The sequence below is a fragment of the Erithacus rubecula genome, assembly GCF_903797595.1.
Source record: "Erithacus rubecula genome assembly, chromosome: 14".
Taxonomy (NCBI): Eukaryota; Metazoa; Chordata; class Aves; order Passeriformes; family Muscicapidae; genus Erithacus; species Erithacus rubecula.
This window is the reverse complement of record NC_136666.1, coordinates 4,544,316-4,560,437: the sequence shown is the minus strand read 5'-3', so window position 1 is coordinate 4,560,437 and position 16,122 is coordinate 4,544,316. Positions and strand designations below refer to the sequence as shown.

The window sequence follows — 16,122 nt, the reverse complement described above, 5'->3', positions numbered from 1 at the left end:
TCCAGGATGTGTGTGGCTCTGGAGGGACAGAGGGGGATGACTTTGGTCAGCTGCCAGGGGTGTCCCCAGACATCCCAGTGCACAGGGGACAGCAGTGCAGGGAGTGGAGCAGGCAGAGCAGAGGTTGGACTGATACAGACGTGGCCTAGTGCATCTTTTCCAGGCGACTCTGTGTTTTCTCCAAAATATTCTAAAAATACTCACTGACAGCCTTCCTCCCATTCAGCTGACACAGGAAATTTAAAGTCAGTGATAAGAGAAAGTGAGCCTGGAAGGGAAGCCAGTGTGCTGATAAGGTTTGATAGCCTTCCCCCTTGCCTGACTTTTGCAGTGAGCTCTCGTGTAAGACTCTGGAAGGCCTCGAGGGACTGCGGCAGCTGATTTTTCATGTCACTTGCAACATGAAGGATGTCGGCAGCTCCATTTGCTCCCAGAAGCTTGCAGGGAGATTGGTGAGAATGGGCTGTCTTGGTGATCCTTACCAAAGCAGGGCTTTTTGGGAGGCTTGGGAGGTGAACTTCAGGAGTTACTGATGGAGTAAGGAGTTTATGCAGGAGCCATGTGAATATTTAAGATGGCAACCTGGCTTTGGGAAAAGACAGCGCTAAAAGATCCCTGTGAAAGGAGGATGGCAGCCAGTTCATCCCTTGCTGGCTGATACTGATCCTGCTGGTTTTCTCACATGTAGATACCAAGGAGTTACCTCAGCCTTCAAGAAGCTGTCCTTGCAGAACAGCATAGAAGAAGTCAAAATGATGATGTGCAGTATTTAACAGACAGACAAATAGAGCTGATGATAGAGCAAACACCTGGAAATGACATCAAAGACTATGAAGACTTGCAAACTGGTAGGTCGAGCAGACCAGTAACTTCTTGGAAATTAATATGTATGTCCAATTGAAATATTCCACAAATAGTAAATACAAATTACACCAGTGTAGAGGTCACTTTGGAAACTGGTAAAATTTAAAATCGGTATTGGGACTTTGGGGACAAGACTGGGAAGTTTCTAAGGTGATCTGAGGTTACTGGTTTCATTCCTTTTTTTTTTTTTTTTTTATTTTTTTTAAGCAAGCTGTGTCTCATTTCTAGTCTGTGTAGAGTGAGGGTTGCCATAGTTTCAAGTGTGGCTTCTCTGTAGGGCCCCAGTCTTGTGATCTTTATGGAGCCCTTGCTCTGCAGGAGGCAGGGAGAGCCCTTCACTGTGAGGATGGCAGGAGGAGAGTGAAGGGGAGGTGTCATGGGGACAGAAATACTGGCTGTGAAGAAGTGAGATGTGGGTTTTACAAGTGGAGTGTCAGATAGCAGCACTCCTCAGATGGATGTTACTCTCTTGGCTAGGCTGCGTGCTGGCTGTATCTGGAATGCATAAAACTGCACAAACTGCCTCATAGTCTTACTCTCCTGCACTGTGGTCTCCTAATGCTGGTCTATTTCTAATCCCTAATTCTTTATTTTTTTTGCAGCCATTAATTTTCTCATAGAAACAGGGACACTACTGCACTTCCCAGACACAAGCCACGGCCTGAGGAACCTCTACTTCCTTGACCCTGTCTGGCTCTCAGAGTGCCTACAGAGGATTTTCAACATCAAGAGCTCCAGATCTGTAGCTAAGAATGGAGTCATCAGAGCAGAGGACCTCAGGATGCTGCTGGTTGGGACGGGTTTCACCGAGCAGACCGAAGAGCAGTACTTCCAGTTCTTGGCCAAGTTTGAGATCGCCCTGCCTGTGGCCAATAACAGGTATGTTGATAATTAGAGAGGTTTAGTCAGGCTGGAGAAAAATGGCCTTTTAGTCAGTGGATATTAACAGGCTTTGCCACTCTTAAGTGGTTGTCTTGACAGGATTCTTGCGCTGAGAAAATATCTGAGAGCATTCAGCGGTGTCATGGAAGGCACCCATCCATTTGGGCTGTATTTCCTGAACTGAGCATCCTCTGAGCCAATCCAGCCCTTGTGAAAGCTTTCCCAGAGCAGTCTTTGTCCACGGGGTGCATTGAGGCTGGTGACAGGCTCAGCCACCAGCCCGGAGGGGCAGCGACACTGCCGGGGATGTGGCCATGAGCAGGTGGAAGCTGTAAGGGCTCAGCCGGCGCAGCTGCAGCCCAGAGAGGATGTGAGGCCACGGCTGCCAGGCCTGAAATATAGATGGGCTGGAGTCATCTGTTTGCAGTGAAAGATCCTCACTTCAGTGTGGCAGAAAACTTTGGGTAGTCAATAATTGTGTCAGCCCTGAAAGCAGCAGCATTTCATTCCTGGTGAAACCGGGAAAGCGTAGTTGCAGCAGCAACGTGATTTACTTGATTTTTAACCTCAAGAGGTGTTGATCAATAGTTTTCCTAGAAATGGTCTAAGAAACCTCATTCTCTTTAAATGTTAATGAGTCCTCCTCCCCTCTGCCCCCCAGTCCCTTTTCCTCTGGGCAGACTTCCCTGCGATTTTTCTCTCTCCCATCTGCTTGGCGACAGCCTGTTGTTGGGCTAGCGGTGAGACCAGAGCTGTATTGCACTTTGGATGTGGCATTTGCATTTCACTTCCTCGCCCTTGCAGGACAGCGCGGCTGCATCGCCCCGAGCCCCTCGGCAGCTCTGAATGCCAGCACAAGTGCAGCATTCTCTGGGCTGTCATTATGCCTGTCACTTACCCACTCCCGGATGCCAACAAATTTTCTCAGGCTTAACGCAGATAAAGCAGCAATGTTTCTGCTCAGTCCAAAATGCCTTTTGGACTCCTTGTCACTATCTGCCATTTTTCACCAGGGCAATTACATTGTCTGTGCCTCGAGAACAAGGAAACTGCTTTTTTCATGGCCTGCCCAATGTTTTTCTGAGCGATCCAAGCCACATTAGCAGAATATTCTTCCCACTGACGGGCTGTAGCTGTAGCAGGTTGGATTAATTTAATGTACTAGCCAGACACAGAGCAGTTATTTGTTACTGTGCTGCTGCAATTATTGTCTAGATTGCCAGATAGGGTTTCTGTGCAGTCAGTAGAGAAAGCAGCTGCCAGTTTCTGTTCTGAAAGGGTGGATGGGGGCATGTTTCACATATTTTCAAAATTTGCATTGGCTGTTGTTCAAGAGCATCGAATCACCATCTGTGTTATAATCCACTAGATAGTTGTGGCCCAGAAGGGCCTCACTGACCCTTCTTACACTCTTAGACCTTTCTTGGATGTGCTGGGAAATATTTATTGGCTGTCTGATGATGCATCCAATACTTTCACAGAGCAAGAAGTTTTAGTTTGTTGCACTCCGCTTTTCTGCTTAAGGTGCATGTAACTTAGCTATGTTCTGCTTCTTAAAATACAGTTAAAAGCATGACTATTCTTACTTCAATTTATAATTGAAACTTTTGCCAGTTTTACATTCCAAAGATGTTTCACGGAACAGATAATTTGATCATGCAATGTGTCATCACGTGTGACATATGGAGAGAGCTGTTGTCTAACGATGGCTGTTTTTGCTGAGCTGATAGTTCAGATTTTACAGAATGCTGCAGCTGCTAGAGAGAAAACAGGAGAGGCTTTAAATCAGTGGATTCTGACCCAGCATTAGTTCTGGTTGTGTCTAGTCCCTGCCAGTGTTATTTTGGTCAGGTCTCTTGGCCACGTGCCTTGTTGCTGTCGTCGTGCCCGTCAATGATGAGCCCCAGATGCCAACACATTTTCTCAGGCTCAACACTGATAAAACAGCAGTGTGTCTGCTTATAAGCAAGTAACATTTCAGATTGTACAGGCATCCTGGGATGTGTTTGGTACAGAAGAGTGTCGCTGACGAGATTTACTGGCAAGTATGGAAAGCCATAAGCTCATGGTTTTCAAAACAGTTGCAATGTTCCAGGACATTTAACTTCCCAAATACGAAAGATCAGGACAAATGCATATTCTGCGCTTACTGGGAGATCTGAAAATAACTGGAAAACATTGTGGTCCCCTACACCAGCATAACTCCCTGGCACAGATAACATCAAGTCTCCTTCACACTTGGGCAAGGTACCTAATAATCTGATTGCAGGGGAATCTGAGCTAGACAGGTGATTTCTCTGCTACAGCCTGGCAAAGTGAGCTCTTGCTTTAGGGGTTTGTCAGGAATGTGACAGGGATCCATCAGCTGCAGGATGGAGCAGCAGGAATCCCTGTCATGCTGACTGCTGAGGTGCTCTCATTCTGGGGCTGGGTTGAGGCAGAGCAGCCCAGTCCCTGCAGCCTGGAACTCCCTTCCCCCCTCTCTGGCCTTACAGAACCTGAGCTGCTGGAGGTTGTTTTTGCACTGATCCCCTGTTCCACAGCTGTAATTCCCTGCTTACTACCAGGGCAGAGTAGTACCAAAAAAAAAAAAAAAAAAAAAAGTAGTCCCGACATCACAGCTGTTCTAATGACTCTTATATTTTAATGCATTTAATTTGTGAGTACACAAATGCTCATTACATAAATTTTAGCCCTTTCCAGTAGCCCTGGCTGAATTATGTAATGTCTGTTTTGCCTCTGCTTGCTTCCATAGTGTAAATTAATTTCTCCATGTATTGCTGCAGCGCTTTAGTCTAAAAGCTTTTTTATATGCAGTAGGCTGTGCCATTAAAAATCTCTTTGGAGACTGAATCGCCCTATTATCTGGTAACAATGTACTCACTGTTAAAAGCTGTAGCTAAAATCTGAGCTGTTGAACTTGATGTGTTTCAGCTACCTCCTCCCTCATCTGCTTCCTACCAAGCCGGCGTTAGATATCCACGGGCTCTGCCACCAGACTGCAAACACGGTCCAGAGGGTCTTCAAGATGAGTTTTGTCCCAGTTGGCTTTTGGCAAAGGTTCATAGCCCGGATGCTAATTAGCCTGGCAGAGATGGACCTCCAGGTAGGCTGCTGTGTGTGTCTGCAAACAAAAGCAGACAGCTAAAGTGGTGCAGTGTAAGTGGGATGTCTCTTCACATCCGCTCACTTCTGTCACAGACTTCAGTAACATTATTTGAGTAAACAGGGAGAGATGAGGCTCTGCACTGTAACCCTGATTCTGTTTTTACAGTAGGTGTCATTGAGAACAACAGATTTGTAGTGGGGGAGAAAACCTGAGCTCTCCACAGCCTCCTTATAATGTGATCCCCTGGAAGGTCTCAGTTCCTCCAGCATCTTCCAATTACAAGTAATTGGAGTTCTGCCTGCTTCTCTTGTCCATGGCCATTCCACCAGGCCAGACTTCCTCACAGCTTTGCCAGAGGAGATCTGGAATAGCTCCAGCAAAGCCAGATATCTGAATCTCTATGAGTTTAAATGGGAAGAAAATTACAGGACTGTTGCCTTAATGAGGCACCCTGTTAGTTCAAGTGCTATGAATGACATTAAAGTAGTGTTTGCAAGGTTCTGAGAGCCAAGTGAATTTTGATGTTGTTGCAGATGTGTTTGCAGCAGTTTCTATCTGAAACTGTAGTAAATACCTGCAAAATGTTTATAGTACTGCTCTGGTATCTTCTTAGCAGCTCTCCATTAAACTGTGGTCTGTCAGTGATGTACAGAACATGGAAAACATGATACCTTCTTTTGGAAGGTCCTCTGTGTTCCAAGCTTCTCAAACCATGTAATAACTTTACCTCTTTTTACTGGCTGTCTTGGCAGCCCCTTGCTTACATCCTCCTGGGCACTGCATAATCCTAGAGCACCTTTCCTAGGGGCTTCATCCAGTGCTCATGAAGGGAGTGGAAAGGATGCCAGGCGTCAGACCTGTCTGCAGGCAAATAAATGTTGGAGCAATGAGTGCAGCAGAGTCCTGCAGATTAACTTCTTGGTTTTAAAACAGAAATACATTTTGCTCTAAGTGCTGGTTTGAAGTGTCTTGGAGAAGAGCCATTTTCCTCCCACTAAAACAGGTGGAAAAGTTAACTCTCTGCACTGAGGGCAGGCTTCATCATTCACTAGAACATTTAGTACTTTAGGTTTATAAGACTTCAGTGAATGCTGAATAAATACAGCAAATGTCACAGTTATAGAATTAGCTTTGTGCACTGATATGAAATTGTTCTTTTTTGAGTGGCATGAAAAAGATTTCCACTGTGGAAAAATCAATTTTACCACGTGTATTTCCATTCCATCGCAAAATTTTATACGAGCACAAGTCACTTTTACTGGAAAAGGTACAACAGCACCTGTGAAAGCCAAAAAAAGAAATCACTTTCTTGCTTGATTAAAACATCCTTATGAGAAACTTCAGCAGTTTAACGATTTTCATGCTTTCCTTCTTGTTTCAGCTCTTTGAAAACAAGAAGAACACCAAGACAAGAAACAAAAAGGTGACCATCTACAGCTTCACAGGCACCCAAAGGAACCGCTGCAGCACATTCCGAGTCAAAAGGACTCACACTGTTTACTGGCAGGAAGGTCTGTTCGTTACCTTTGATGGAGGCTATCTTAGGTAATTTGTGTTCATAATGCAGCATGTGTGACAGGGGACTAATAGAGTGTGTGAAACACATCAGCTGAATGGAGATGAATGGGCCTGACCCAGGCTGTGCTCACTCACCAGGAGAAGAGGAGGCTCTTCTAATGGACATAACTCATCTGGTAACAATTGCTGACAAAAATGATGAGTAATTGATTATTTGGCAGGTCTGAATGTATCAGCCTTATCTGTTATTGCAGCCACAAGCTGAAAGAGGCTTGAGAACAGAAAGTGAAATTCAGAGCTGGGCTCTTGCAGCTTAAAATCATGCATTTTCACATGCAAAGATCTCCTTACCTCAGTGAGTTTTCCACTGAAAACTTCACAACTGTGTTATCTGGGTCAATGGAGGTGCTTCTGTGCAGCAGAGACTGTGGACAAGTGCCTCAACCTGGCCAAGGCAGAATGTCTGCTGGCTGCAAGCCTGGGGAAAACCTCCTGTCCATGTTGTTTCACAAATGCAGACTTTAAGACTTTTACTCCTTCAATCTCTGGCAAGACAGGGAGGAACCAGTGGTGCTGTTGCATGGTTGGAGGCCAGAAAGAAACAGTGACCTTCCCAAGTTTCCAAGCTCACTCCACAGGCTGGAATCCTGAATTCTGGACCGTGGTAGTGGTCATGCTGTGTATTTCAGGGAGTTATACTTTCATGGGAATTGTGCAAAAATGATGTTCATAAACTTTTCCTAATGGTTTCTGGAAATACTATTATTATTCCACTGGAATTTTATTACTGATTTTACAACTCCCAACCTTCTATCATTCTGAATAGGGCATTTCTGTCAAAACTCTCCATCATACTCAGCTTGCTCAGGCCACAGTTTTCCCTAGGCCTGACCTTCTATAGCACTTACCTTTTGTGAGGAACTGGCATTTCTGTGCAAGAATTCTCTTCTGAAAGTCATTTTCAGAACAGACTGAGTTGAAAATCACCCTCGAAGCTAGATTGCTTTGTGTTTCGATGACTCATGAACTGTGTGTTATTATGTAACTCAGGTTTCCTGCCAGAAAGAAAGTTTGTTGACACTGATACTTCAGAAAAGCTTCACAGGTCTGTCTTTTGGTTTTCTCAACAGCGTCGAGTCTTCTGATGTGAACTGGAAAAAGAAAAAAAGTGGTGGAATTAAAATAATTTCCCAGTCAGAAGTGAGAGACTTTTCAGCCATGGCATTCATCACGGATCATGTCAACTCTTTGATAGACCAGTGGTTCCCCGGTAAGAGAACAGCTGTAATTTTCTGTGCAGTGTTACATCTTCTCAACAGAAGGTTCTTTGACAGAGCTCTCCAGGTGCACAATATTATGTGTTAATTGAAGACCCCTCAGGCTCTGACAGTCTCAAGCCTATAACATTTGATAAAAGCTAATAAACCTGCAGACAGATCAAGATTAGTTGCCAACACCCTTTGGTCTAGACATTGTGTCTTTCAGTCTGTCTGTCACAGCAGCACAGGTGAAACATTACAGTTCAAACAGGATCTGTAGGAGTTCAAGTGACTGGTCCAGTGCTTGTAGCAGGGGCAGGATTTGGCCCAAACTGCTTCGTGCTGTCCCTCAAACTCATTTTGGCATCGTCTGGGATGAGGATTTGCCCATCATTTCTTAGGGTTTCATTTTCTATGAGTTACAAAATTCTGATGTGAGAGACATGAGTGAATATGGTACCAAGGACTCCCTGCCAAGGTAACTTCCTTGACTCCTGCAGCTGGTTTTCCTGTGCTCAGCACAGATCCTGCTGTTACCCAGCAGGCTGTTTGCAACCCCCAGTACACTTCGTTTGAAACCAAAACAAAATCTGAAGTGCTCTTTGTCGTCCTACCCTGGTCTAAAAAGCAGTGCCAAAGTCTCTTAATTGGAGGCTCTGTGGAGGAAACAGTGGTGCACTCTCACATACTCACGTTCTACATGTTCTGAAGTTAAAAGAACATTTTATTTGCCTTTGGATTAAAATAATGCTAAAGTTAATCAGTGAAGCTTGAGAAGACCCACTACTTCAAAGGCTGCAGCCTGTGTTCACCCTGACTAATTGTGGGCATTTAACAGAGCTTGTCACCACAAAATCTCTCTGTAGTTATGGGAGAGGTGTGAACTTCCCAAAGGCTTAGTCGTGGTAAGAGTCCACATTTCCCCTGGAGGGGCTGAACACAATGCCCATGAGGGAGCCCACAGGACCTGTGTACTCACCCTGGGTGCTGCAGCTGAGTGCTGAGCCTGAGCTCAGTGTGCTGTGCCTGCTCCCAAGCCCATTCCCACTTCAAGGCATCTGGCAGTTTGCAGTCTGTGAAGAGACAGAGACACCCAGCAAGTAGAAGGGTCTCTTCAGTGCTTTATTCACATACTTCTCATTTTTGCTGGTCCTGATTTGCCTCGCAAGCCTATGACCAGAGCAGGGTGAGCGTTGGGTTATAGCCACTGTGCAGTCTCCCCAGCACTGTCCCTGTACACTTTGCAAAGCTATTTTCTATTCCAGTCAATACCCTGCAGCAAACTGCTGCTGTGTGAGCATGACCATTTCCAGCCAGTGCACCCAGGTCGTGCTGCGGACACTGGAATGCACTCGGAGCTGTTGTTCCTCCTCAGCTGGTGTGAGTGACACTGTTTCCTGTTTGTTTGCTCTCTTTGAAGCCCTCACAGCCACAGAGAGTGATGGCACATTGCTGATGGAGCAGTATGTGCCCTGCCACATCTGTGCAGCTGCCAGGCCAGAGCAGGGCGAGGGCGGCGAGAGGGCAGAGGACGTGCAGTACTTCAACATGGAGGATTGTGTCCTGACTGCCATCGAGCTGGACTACATCACGTGTCCTAACCACCCTGACATCCCTGTGTCTCTCCAAGAGCTGGTCCCAGAGCTTTTCATGACTGATTTTCCTGCCAGGTAACATGTAATAGCCTTTGTTTGAGTTTCAGTGTACCTGTGTGATTTAGTTGGGCCCTTTTCCTAAGTGGCCTCTGCTGGAGGGATGCACTGACCACAGGGAACAAATCCATCTGCTCTCAATCCGTGCTCTGGCAGTTCATCCTGAACTGCACCCCTGGTGTTCAGCAACTTGCTTAGACAATAGCTGTGTTCTGACCGAGTCATCACACCAGGGCTCCTTTGAGATCGCTGTGGTGTCATGTGAAAGTCCCTTTTTAAAGCCACAGCTGTCCTGCATTGCCCAGAACTCTGGCCAGGACTCTCTGTAGTTGGAGCCTTTCTGGGATCCCACAAAAGGAGATTTTAATGTGGCAAAACGAAAAGGAAGTGCTGCTGCATCACAAGATTGGCACTGAAATGTCCTTAATTTTGTAAAGGCCTGTGGGTGGGTGAGTTTATGGACACTACAGGAGGATTCACACTGAGCTGGGGCTCCTGCTCAGCTGAGGGATGCTGCACATGTTGGGTATGGGGCAGCCCTGAGCAGATGAAGGATCTCTTCCCTACCCATTGCAGCACTGCCACATCTTTAAGCTGCTTAACTGCATTCCCAGATGGGCTCAGTCTTACACCCCTTATTACTCAGTGTGCAGAGCAGGAGACCTGAGAGCAGTGTCCCCTTTGGCTCCTGCTCTCTCAGACCTTTGAGTGCCCAGTGCAGAATCACGAGACCTCTAGACCAGCCTGTCCTGCTGGCTGCTGTCAGAGCTCTCTGTGCTCTCACTGGCCCCTCTTGCTTTGTTGGGGTCATTTTTCTGGGCAAACACCCCATCAGCTCATCACACCAGCCCTCCTCACACTGTTATCTCCTGCAGATTTATTTGGCGGGTGCGAGGCGAGTGGAGATGTTTGAAGTGTGAACAGCTGTAAAAGTAGTCTCTAGGAGAGTGGGGAAATGATGAATTGCAGCCTGGGAACACTAAGCTGATTTGAATAATCAGGGTTCAGAGTGTGGGGCTGTTCATAAACATCCTGTCTTGCCTCAGTAGAAAAAAGAGGGACAGGAGGTAAATGAAGAAAAAAAATTGCTAATACAGATAAATCTACAAGTATCAGTACCTGTGTCATCTGCTTAGAAAATGAGCTTATGTACTTTCCAGATCTATTTGATTCTTGTGGGATAAATTACTAAAAAGCCTTTTGTGCTTCTTTGCTCAAATTACTTTTTTCTGAGAGAAATCTGTTGTACGGTGTGAGCCAGCATGGAGGCCACTGAGATCACTAAGGTAGTTTAGATGGTCCAGTCTTCTTGGTAGATAAGGCAAGAACATACTAGGCATTTGTGAAAATGGAAATCACATTAAAAACATGAATTTACAATGTCTTTGAGACTTTAATTAAAAAAAACCAATTTCTATTTGGCAGACTGTTCCTGGAAAATAGCAAACTGGAATGCAGTGAAAATGAAAACAACGTTCTTGGCCAGGGTGGAAGTGGAACTGTTATATATCGGGCACGATACCAAGGAAAACCAGTGGCTGTGAAGAGATTTCAGATTAAAAAATGCAAGGGTTCTCCCACTTCAGCTGCAGGTACAGTGCACAGATTTGGTGTCAGGAATCTGGGAATCTGCAATCTGGGATCCCAAGACCAAAGAGTGCTGACAGTACCTGATTAAACACATCATGGAAATAGATAGCAAAACTGATGGGCTTCAGTGGAGGAGGAGGATGAATCTGAGAGTTCTTTATGAGCACTTGTAGTGATGAAGGTCACTGGCACTGCAGAGACTTCTGTCCTGCAGATCAGAGGTAGGATTTATAGGGTAAAAAGGCAGATTGGGAAGAGAGGTGAGATTTCAACTCTTGCTGCACACTGTTTGGCCGTGAGAGGTGTGGGTCTGCTTGGGTTTGCTCTGAGGACTTGTGCGTCTCCATCTCTGAATTAGTGTTTTACCCTCTCTATGCCAGCAGCTGGAGAAAGCAAACTGGGAATCCTTCTGAGCCCACCAGCTTCTCCAGGCAGGGATGGGCTCCCCTGTGGAGCCCAGGTTCCCAGCAGAGCCTCAGGCTGTGGGCAGACAAAAGGCAAAAGTGCCTCACATTCCTCATTTTTGTCAGGGGAGGATGTGGTGAATCCCTGAGCTGTGGAGGCGGCCAGCTGCTATCCCAGTGACAAATAACCTTGGGGAAGAGCTGACCTGCCTGAGCAGCCTGTGGTGTGCTGTGGCAGCAGGACCATTACTGTGATGGGTCTCTTCTGGCAGGGAAGCTGGGGAACTGTAGGGAAGAGCCCTTCCAGTAAAGGGTTTGCAGTGTGCCATCTGCACACAGTCCCTGCTGGGAGAAGCACAGCACGAGTTTTCCAGAGTCATCCAGGGGATATGTGAGAACAGCATGTGCCAGACACACCAGAGCTTGGTGTTTAAGGACCAAGGGAGCTCTTGCTTCCTGAGGCACCAGATATATCCTGCTTATAGCCAGTGTCTCTTCGTGGCTCATGCATCATCATAAGGATTCAACTTAAAGCCTTGCTGTCAACATAATCCCACCAGCTGCCTTCCTCCTGCAGCCCTTGCTGGGTGATCACCTCCCAAAGAGTTTGTGACTCACTCCCTGAGCTGGCAGTGAGAAGGGGGTTGTGTGTGTTGCCAGATACCATGCTGAAGCACCTGCGGGCCATGGATGCCATGAAGAACTTCTCGGAGTTCCGCCAGGAGGCCAGCATGCTGCACTCCCTGCAGCACCCCTGCATCGTGTCCCTCATCGGCATCAGCATCCACCCGCTCTGCTTCGCGCTGGAGCTGGCCCCGCTGGGCAGCCTCACCACTGTCCTGGCTGAGAACTCCAAAGGTAAACCAGCCCCTCCCTCTGCTCCTCTCACAGGGAATAATGCTCAGCCATTTGCTGGAGGGGATTTTTTTCCTCCCAGACTGAGGGAACTGGGTAGGATGGAATTGTTCTTGTTCTTGTATTGTGCTTTTGGGAACCTAGTAGAAATTGATGCTCGGGATTCTCAAAACTGTCTTGGAGACCTGGATTTTCAATTTCTCTGCAAATTAATATGGAGTGCATCTCTGTTCAGTGCTGCATGGATGGTGCTGTGTTTTTTGCCCTACAGATGGGTGTCTGGTACTCTAAATTATCTCATAATTATCTATATTGCTGTCATTGTCAAATGAACAACACTAATTCCAAGATAAGTTGAGGCCATCTGACCCTCTTGGGACCTTGGCTTCGTGTCAACTTTCAGTCATACTAATTTTCATCAGAAGATTTAGTGGCCTAGAAGGGAAAGGGTTTAAAAAAAGAATTTAATAGGACTGAGAGACACGTATAGTAACATAAAAAGTGTCATTTCAAATGGTGGCATTGAGTGATGTTTCAAAAGGTTGTCAGTTGTTGCTCTGGAGTTAAAAAGAGAAGGAGAGAGGGGGAAGAAGCAGCAGTTGTGGCAATTGCAGGAGCTGGAAACAGGCTGTTCCTCTGTGCCAGGGTCCTCCTTTGTGCCGCTGGGACACATGCTGACACACAAAATAGCCTACCAGATCGCCACAGGCCTGGCCTACCTGCACAAGAAGAACATCATCTTCTGCGACCTCAAGTCAGACAACATCCTGGTGTGGTCCCTGGACGTCAGGGAGCACATCAACATCAAGCTCTCGGACTACGGCATCTCGCGGCAGTCGTTCCACGAGGGCGCGCTGGGTGTGGAGGGCACCCCGGGCTACCAGGCCCCCGAGATCCGGCCCCGCATCGTCTATGACGAGAAGGTCCCTAGGGGAGCCTGTGGGGCAGCCCGGGCATGGCACTGGGGGGCTGGCACCATCCCAGGGCTCAATGCCCTTATCTGTGCGTGGGGGTGGCACTGGCTTTCCCACTGTGGCCTTCCTTGCTCTCCTCTCCACCCACCGGCAGAGCCTTGCCCTGATTTTCCTCCTGTTTCTGGCTTGTTTCTGGTTCTAGGTAGACATGTTCTCCTATGGGATGGTCCTGTACGAGCTGCTGTCTGGGCAGAGGCCTGTGCTGGGCCACCACCAGCTGCAGATCGCAAAGAAACTGTCCAAAGGGATCCGTCCCGTGCTCGGGCAGCCCGAGGAGGTGCAGCTCTACAGGATGCAGGCACTCATGATGGAGTGTTGGGACACTAAGCCAGAAAAGGTACAAGACCACCCTCCTGACCTGTGTTCTCTGCCCTCTTCCTGCAGCCCTTTGAGCTCAAACAGCAGCTCCATTGCCCATTTACCCCACCTGCTGATTTAGCCTAGAATTTCTGTTGAGTTAAATGAGAGTTTTATGAATGAAATGATGAGAGATTTGTGGCCTTACATATCTGTGGTGACTTGAAGGTCCCTTGATGTCGATGGCAGTCAGGCTGCTGATTTCACCAGGGCAAGACATTAGCCATAATTTCTAGAAACAGCTCCAGTGTCATGCTGTGAGTGCAACTACAAAGACTTCAAAATCCCCAAGATTATAAAAGGAGGTATGAGGAAGAAAAAACTTCAAAGTGCAAGAAAAGGATTATGCTGCATTACATTCTTTATTAATTTCAGTTGCTGTCCTTCAATCAAAGGTCAGCTTGACTCTCAGACATCTACACACTGTCATGCAATGGGTCAGTCTCCAAAATTTGTGAGCCTGAAGAACTGAGTCAGTAAAATGTGTAAGAGGATGACATACCAAGCTTTAATAAATAATCATAGAATAAGAAAATGGTTTGAGTTGGAAGGAACCTTCAATATAATCCTAGGAGTTCCAGGGACACCCAGCCTGTGCTTGTGCTTGGGATTGCCCTGATCCAGGGGCAAGACCTTGTGCTTGGCCTTGCTGAACCTCCTGTTTATTATTCTCCTTTTTAATCTTGTGTGACGTGTCTTTCACTTTTCCTTCCCCCTCAGCGTCCCCTGGCTACCTCTGTGGTCGGGCAGATGAAAGATCCAACCTTTGCAACGTTCATGTACCTGCTGCCCTGTGGGAAGCAATCTTCCTTCTTCTGCTCCCTGGGGCAGGAGTACACGGTGGTGTTCTGGGATGGGAAGGAGGACACCAGGTGAGACAGCTCACATTAGCAATTTCTTTCTTTTCTTTTTCCTTTTTAAGTAAAAAATCCTTCAGCATCTTCACTTCTGCCTCTGAGAGGGAGGTAAAGAAGGTGAAAGTGAACTTGGAAGAGTGCCAGGAGTACGGTGAACACTGTTTTCCCAAACTCTTTTAATTGGGAACAGTGGTTGCTTTATAAAGGATATTTAATGAGCTTAACTCTGCTTCAGTTAATATGAGGAGAAGATTAGGGCAGTGTAATGATTCACACACACAGGATGAAGCATTTGCACATGAGAACAGACGTGTTCTGCCTTTCCTAATGAGGCCATTTAACACTAAACCTTTCCTAATTGAGGCTGCAGTTCCATCTCTCTTCTGCAAAGCAATTAAGCACATGCTTAAATCCTATTGCAATCATCGGGAGTTAACCACATGCCTGGAGCTGTGTGTGCATCCAAGTGTGCACTGCCAGTAAAATGTGCTCTGGACTGAAGGCATGTGCTTAAAATGTTATTAAATTGTGACTGAGGTGATGGCATTTTGCTCAGCCACATGTGACCTGCAGCTAGTTATGTTCATTTTTATGGATGCTGCTGATTTTTATAGCCTCAGTCTTATTTGGAAACGTTCACAAACTGATCTGAATTTTATATTAATGTGTTCATTATTTGTAACCATTAAGCTAATGGGAAAGGCACGTGATTTGTTGCTGAACTATTTGCTTTGCCATTTGTGGTCCTTGATCAGTGTAACTTTTCCTGCTGAACTGGTGAAGCACATGGCACTCCCAGATGTATTTTGAATACATGGATGTTGTCCAAATATTCACAGCAATATATCTCACTGAATCTGTTTCCTGACTGGACAATCCTCTTGCTGGAGACTGCTGAATAACAAGTTACTCACATGTGACAGATTTCAGATTGTGTAATTGCTTGTGCCACAGTTGGTAAAGCATCTGGGACTCACAGATGTGGTTGTGAATATCCAGTTATTGCTCAAACATCCAAACTCAATAAACTTCCCCAAATAAACAAAATCCTTTTAGTTACAAAAAACCCTATTAATTAGTGATATTTATAAATAATTTTATTAGGTTACAGATCTTTGCTCTGTAGAATCATGCTCCTCTGTTTATGTACTGGAATAATAATGAAGGCAGATAATAGTGAGGCAGTGAACTTGGAGAACAGATATTCCCTTGAGAACCTAATGGGCAAGATGGGCTGAGACTTCCCAGCTATTAATTACTGCTGTCCAGCAGGAGCTGTTTGTCTTACAGCTCAATTGCAGGAGCAGACCACATATGTCCTCCTAACCCTGTGCAGTGTCAGACAGCTGAGTGTAAATCTTCACAGAAGCAATTGCACATCTGCCCCCGAGGAAGAGCTGAGGCACTTCTTTCTTGTCCTTTGCAATGAGGAATTTACAGTTTGGGGGGGTATAGATCCTTGCAGCATCATCCACATCTGGACAGTTGTGTTATGGCTTGGCCACAAGGTCCACAAGTCCCTCAGCCCCATGCTGGAGGAATGTTGGGTGTATGAAATTGGTGCTTGCTCCTTTTAGGAACTACACGGTGGTGAACCTGGAGAAAGGAGTCATGGAAGTGCAGAGGATGAGCTGCCCAGGAATGAAGCTGTGCTGCCAACTCAAATTTCAGAATGCCCTGTGGGCAGCCACAGAGGTGAGCACTGCCTGTGCCCCCCTCAAGAGGGGCCTCGTTAGGGGAGACACAAAGAGAAAGAGCCTGCTAAATTAGTAAAGCCAGGAGTGTGCCAGACAAAGGGCAT

The 16,122-nt window shown here is 46.4% G+C and overlaps 1 protein-coding gene across 1 annotated transcript in view; it reads left to right on the top strand.

The window, feature by feature from the left end:
* The window catches only part of LRRK1 (leucine rich repeat kinase 1), a 72,540-nt gene that overhangs the window by 45,618 nt on the left and 10,800 nt on the right, over window positions 1–16,122 (top strand). The window contains exons 18-30 of the mRNA XM_079317776.1: window positions 332–452; window positions 689–848; window positions 1,467–1,743; window positions 4,681–4,852; window positions 6,237–6,400; window positions 7,504–7,643; window positions 9,053–9,302; window positions 10,710–10,876; window positions 11,939–12,136; window positions 12,779–13,056; window positions 13,250–13,444; window positions 14,185–14,336; window positions 15,899–16,016. Coding sequence (XP_079173902.1) covers window positions 332–452; window positions 689–848; window positions 1,467–1,743; window positions 4,681–4,852; window positions 6,237–6,400; window positions 7,504–7,643; window positions 9,053–9,302; window positions 10,710–10,876; window positions 11,939–12,136; window positions 12,779–13,056; window positions 13,250–13,444; window positions 14,185–14,336; window positions 15,899–16,016 — 2,392 coding nt within the window. The remainder of the gene's footprint in view (window positions 1–331; window positions 453–688; window positions 849–1,466; window positions 1,744–4,680; window positions 4,853–6,236; window positions 6,401–7,503; window positions 7,644–9,052; window positions 9,303–10,709; window positions 10,877–11,938; window positions 12,137–12,778; window positions 13,057–13,249; window positions 13,445–14,184; window positions 14,337–15,898; window positions 16,017–16,122) is intronic.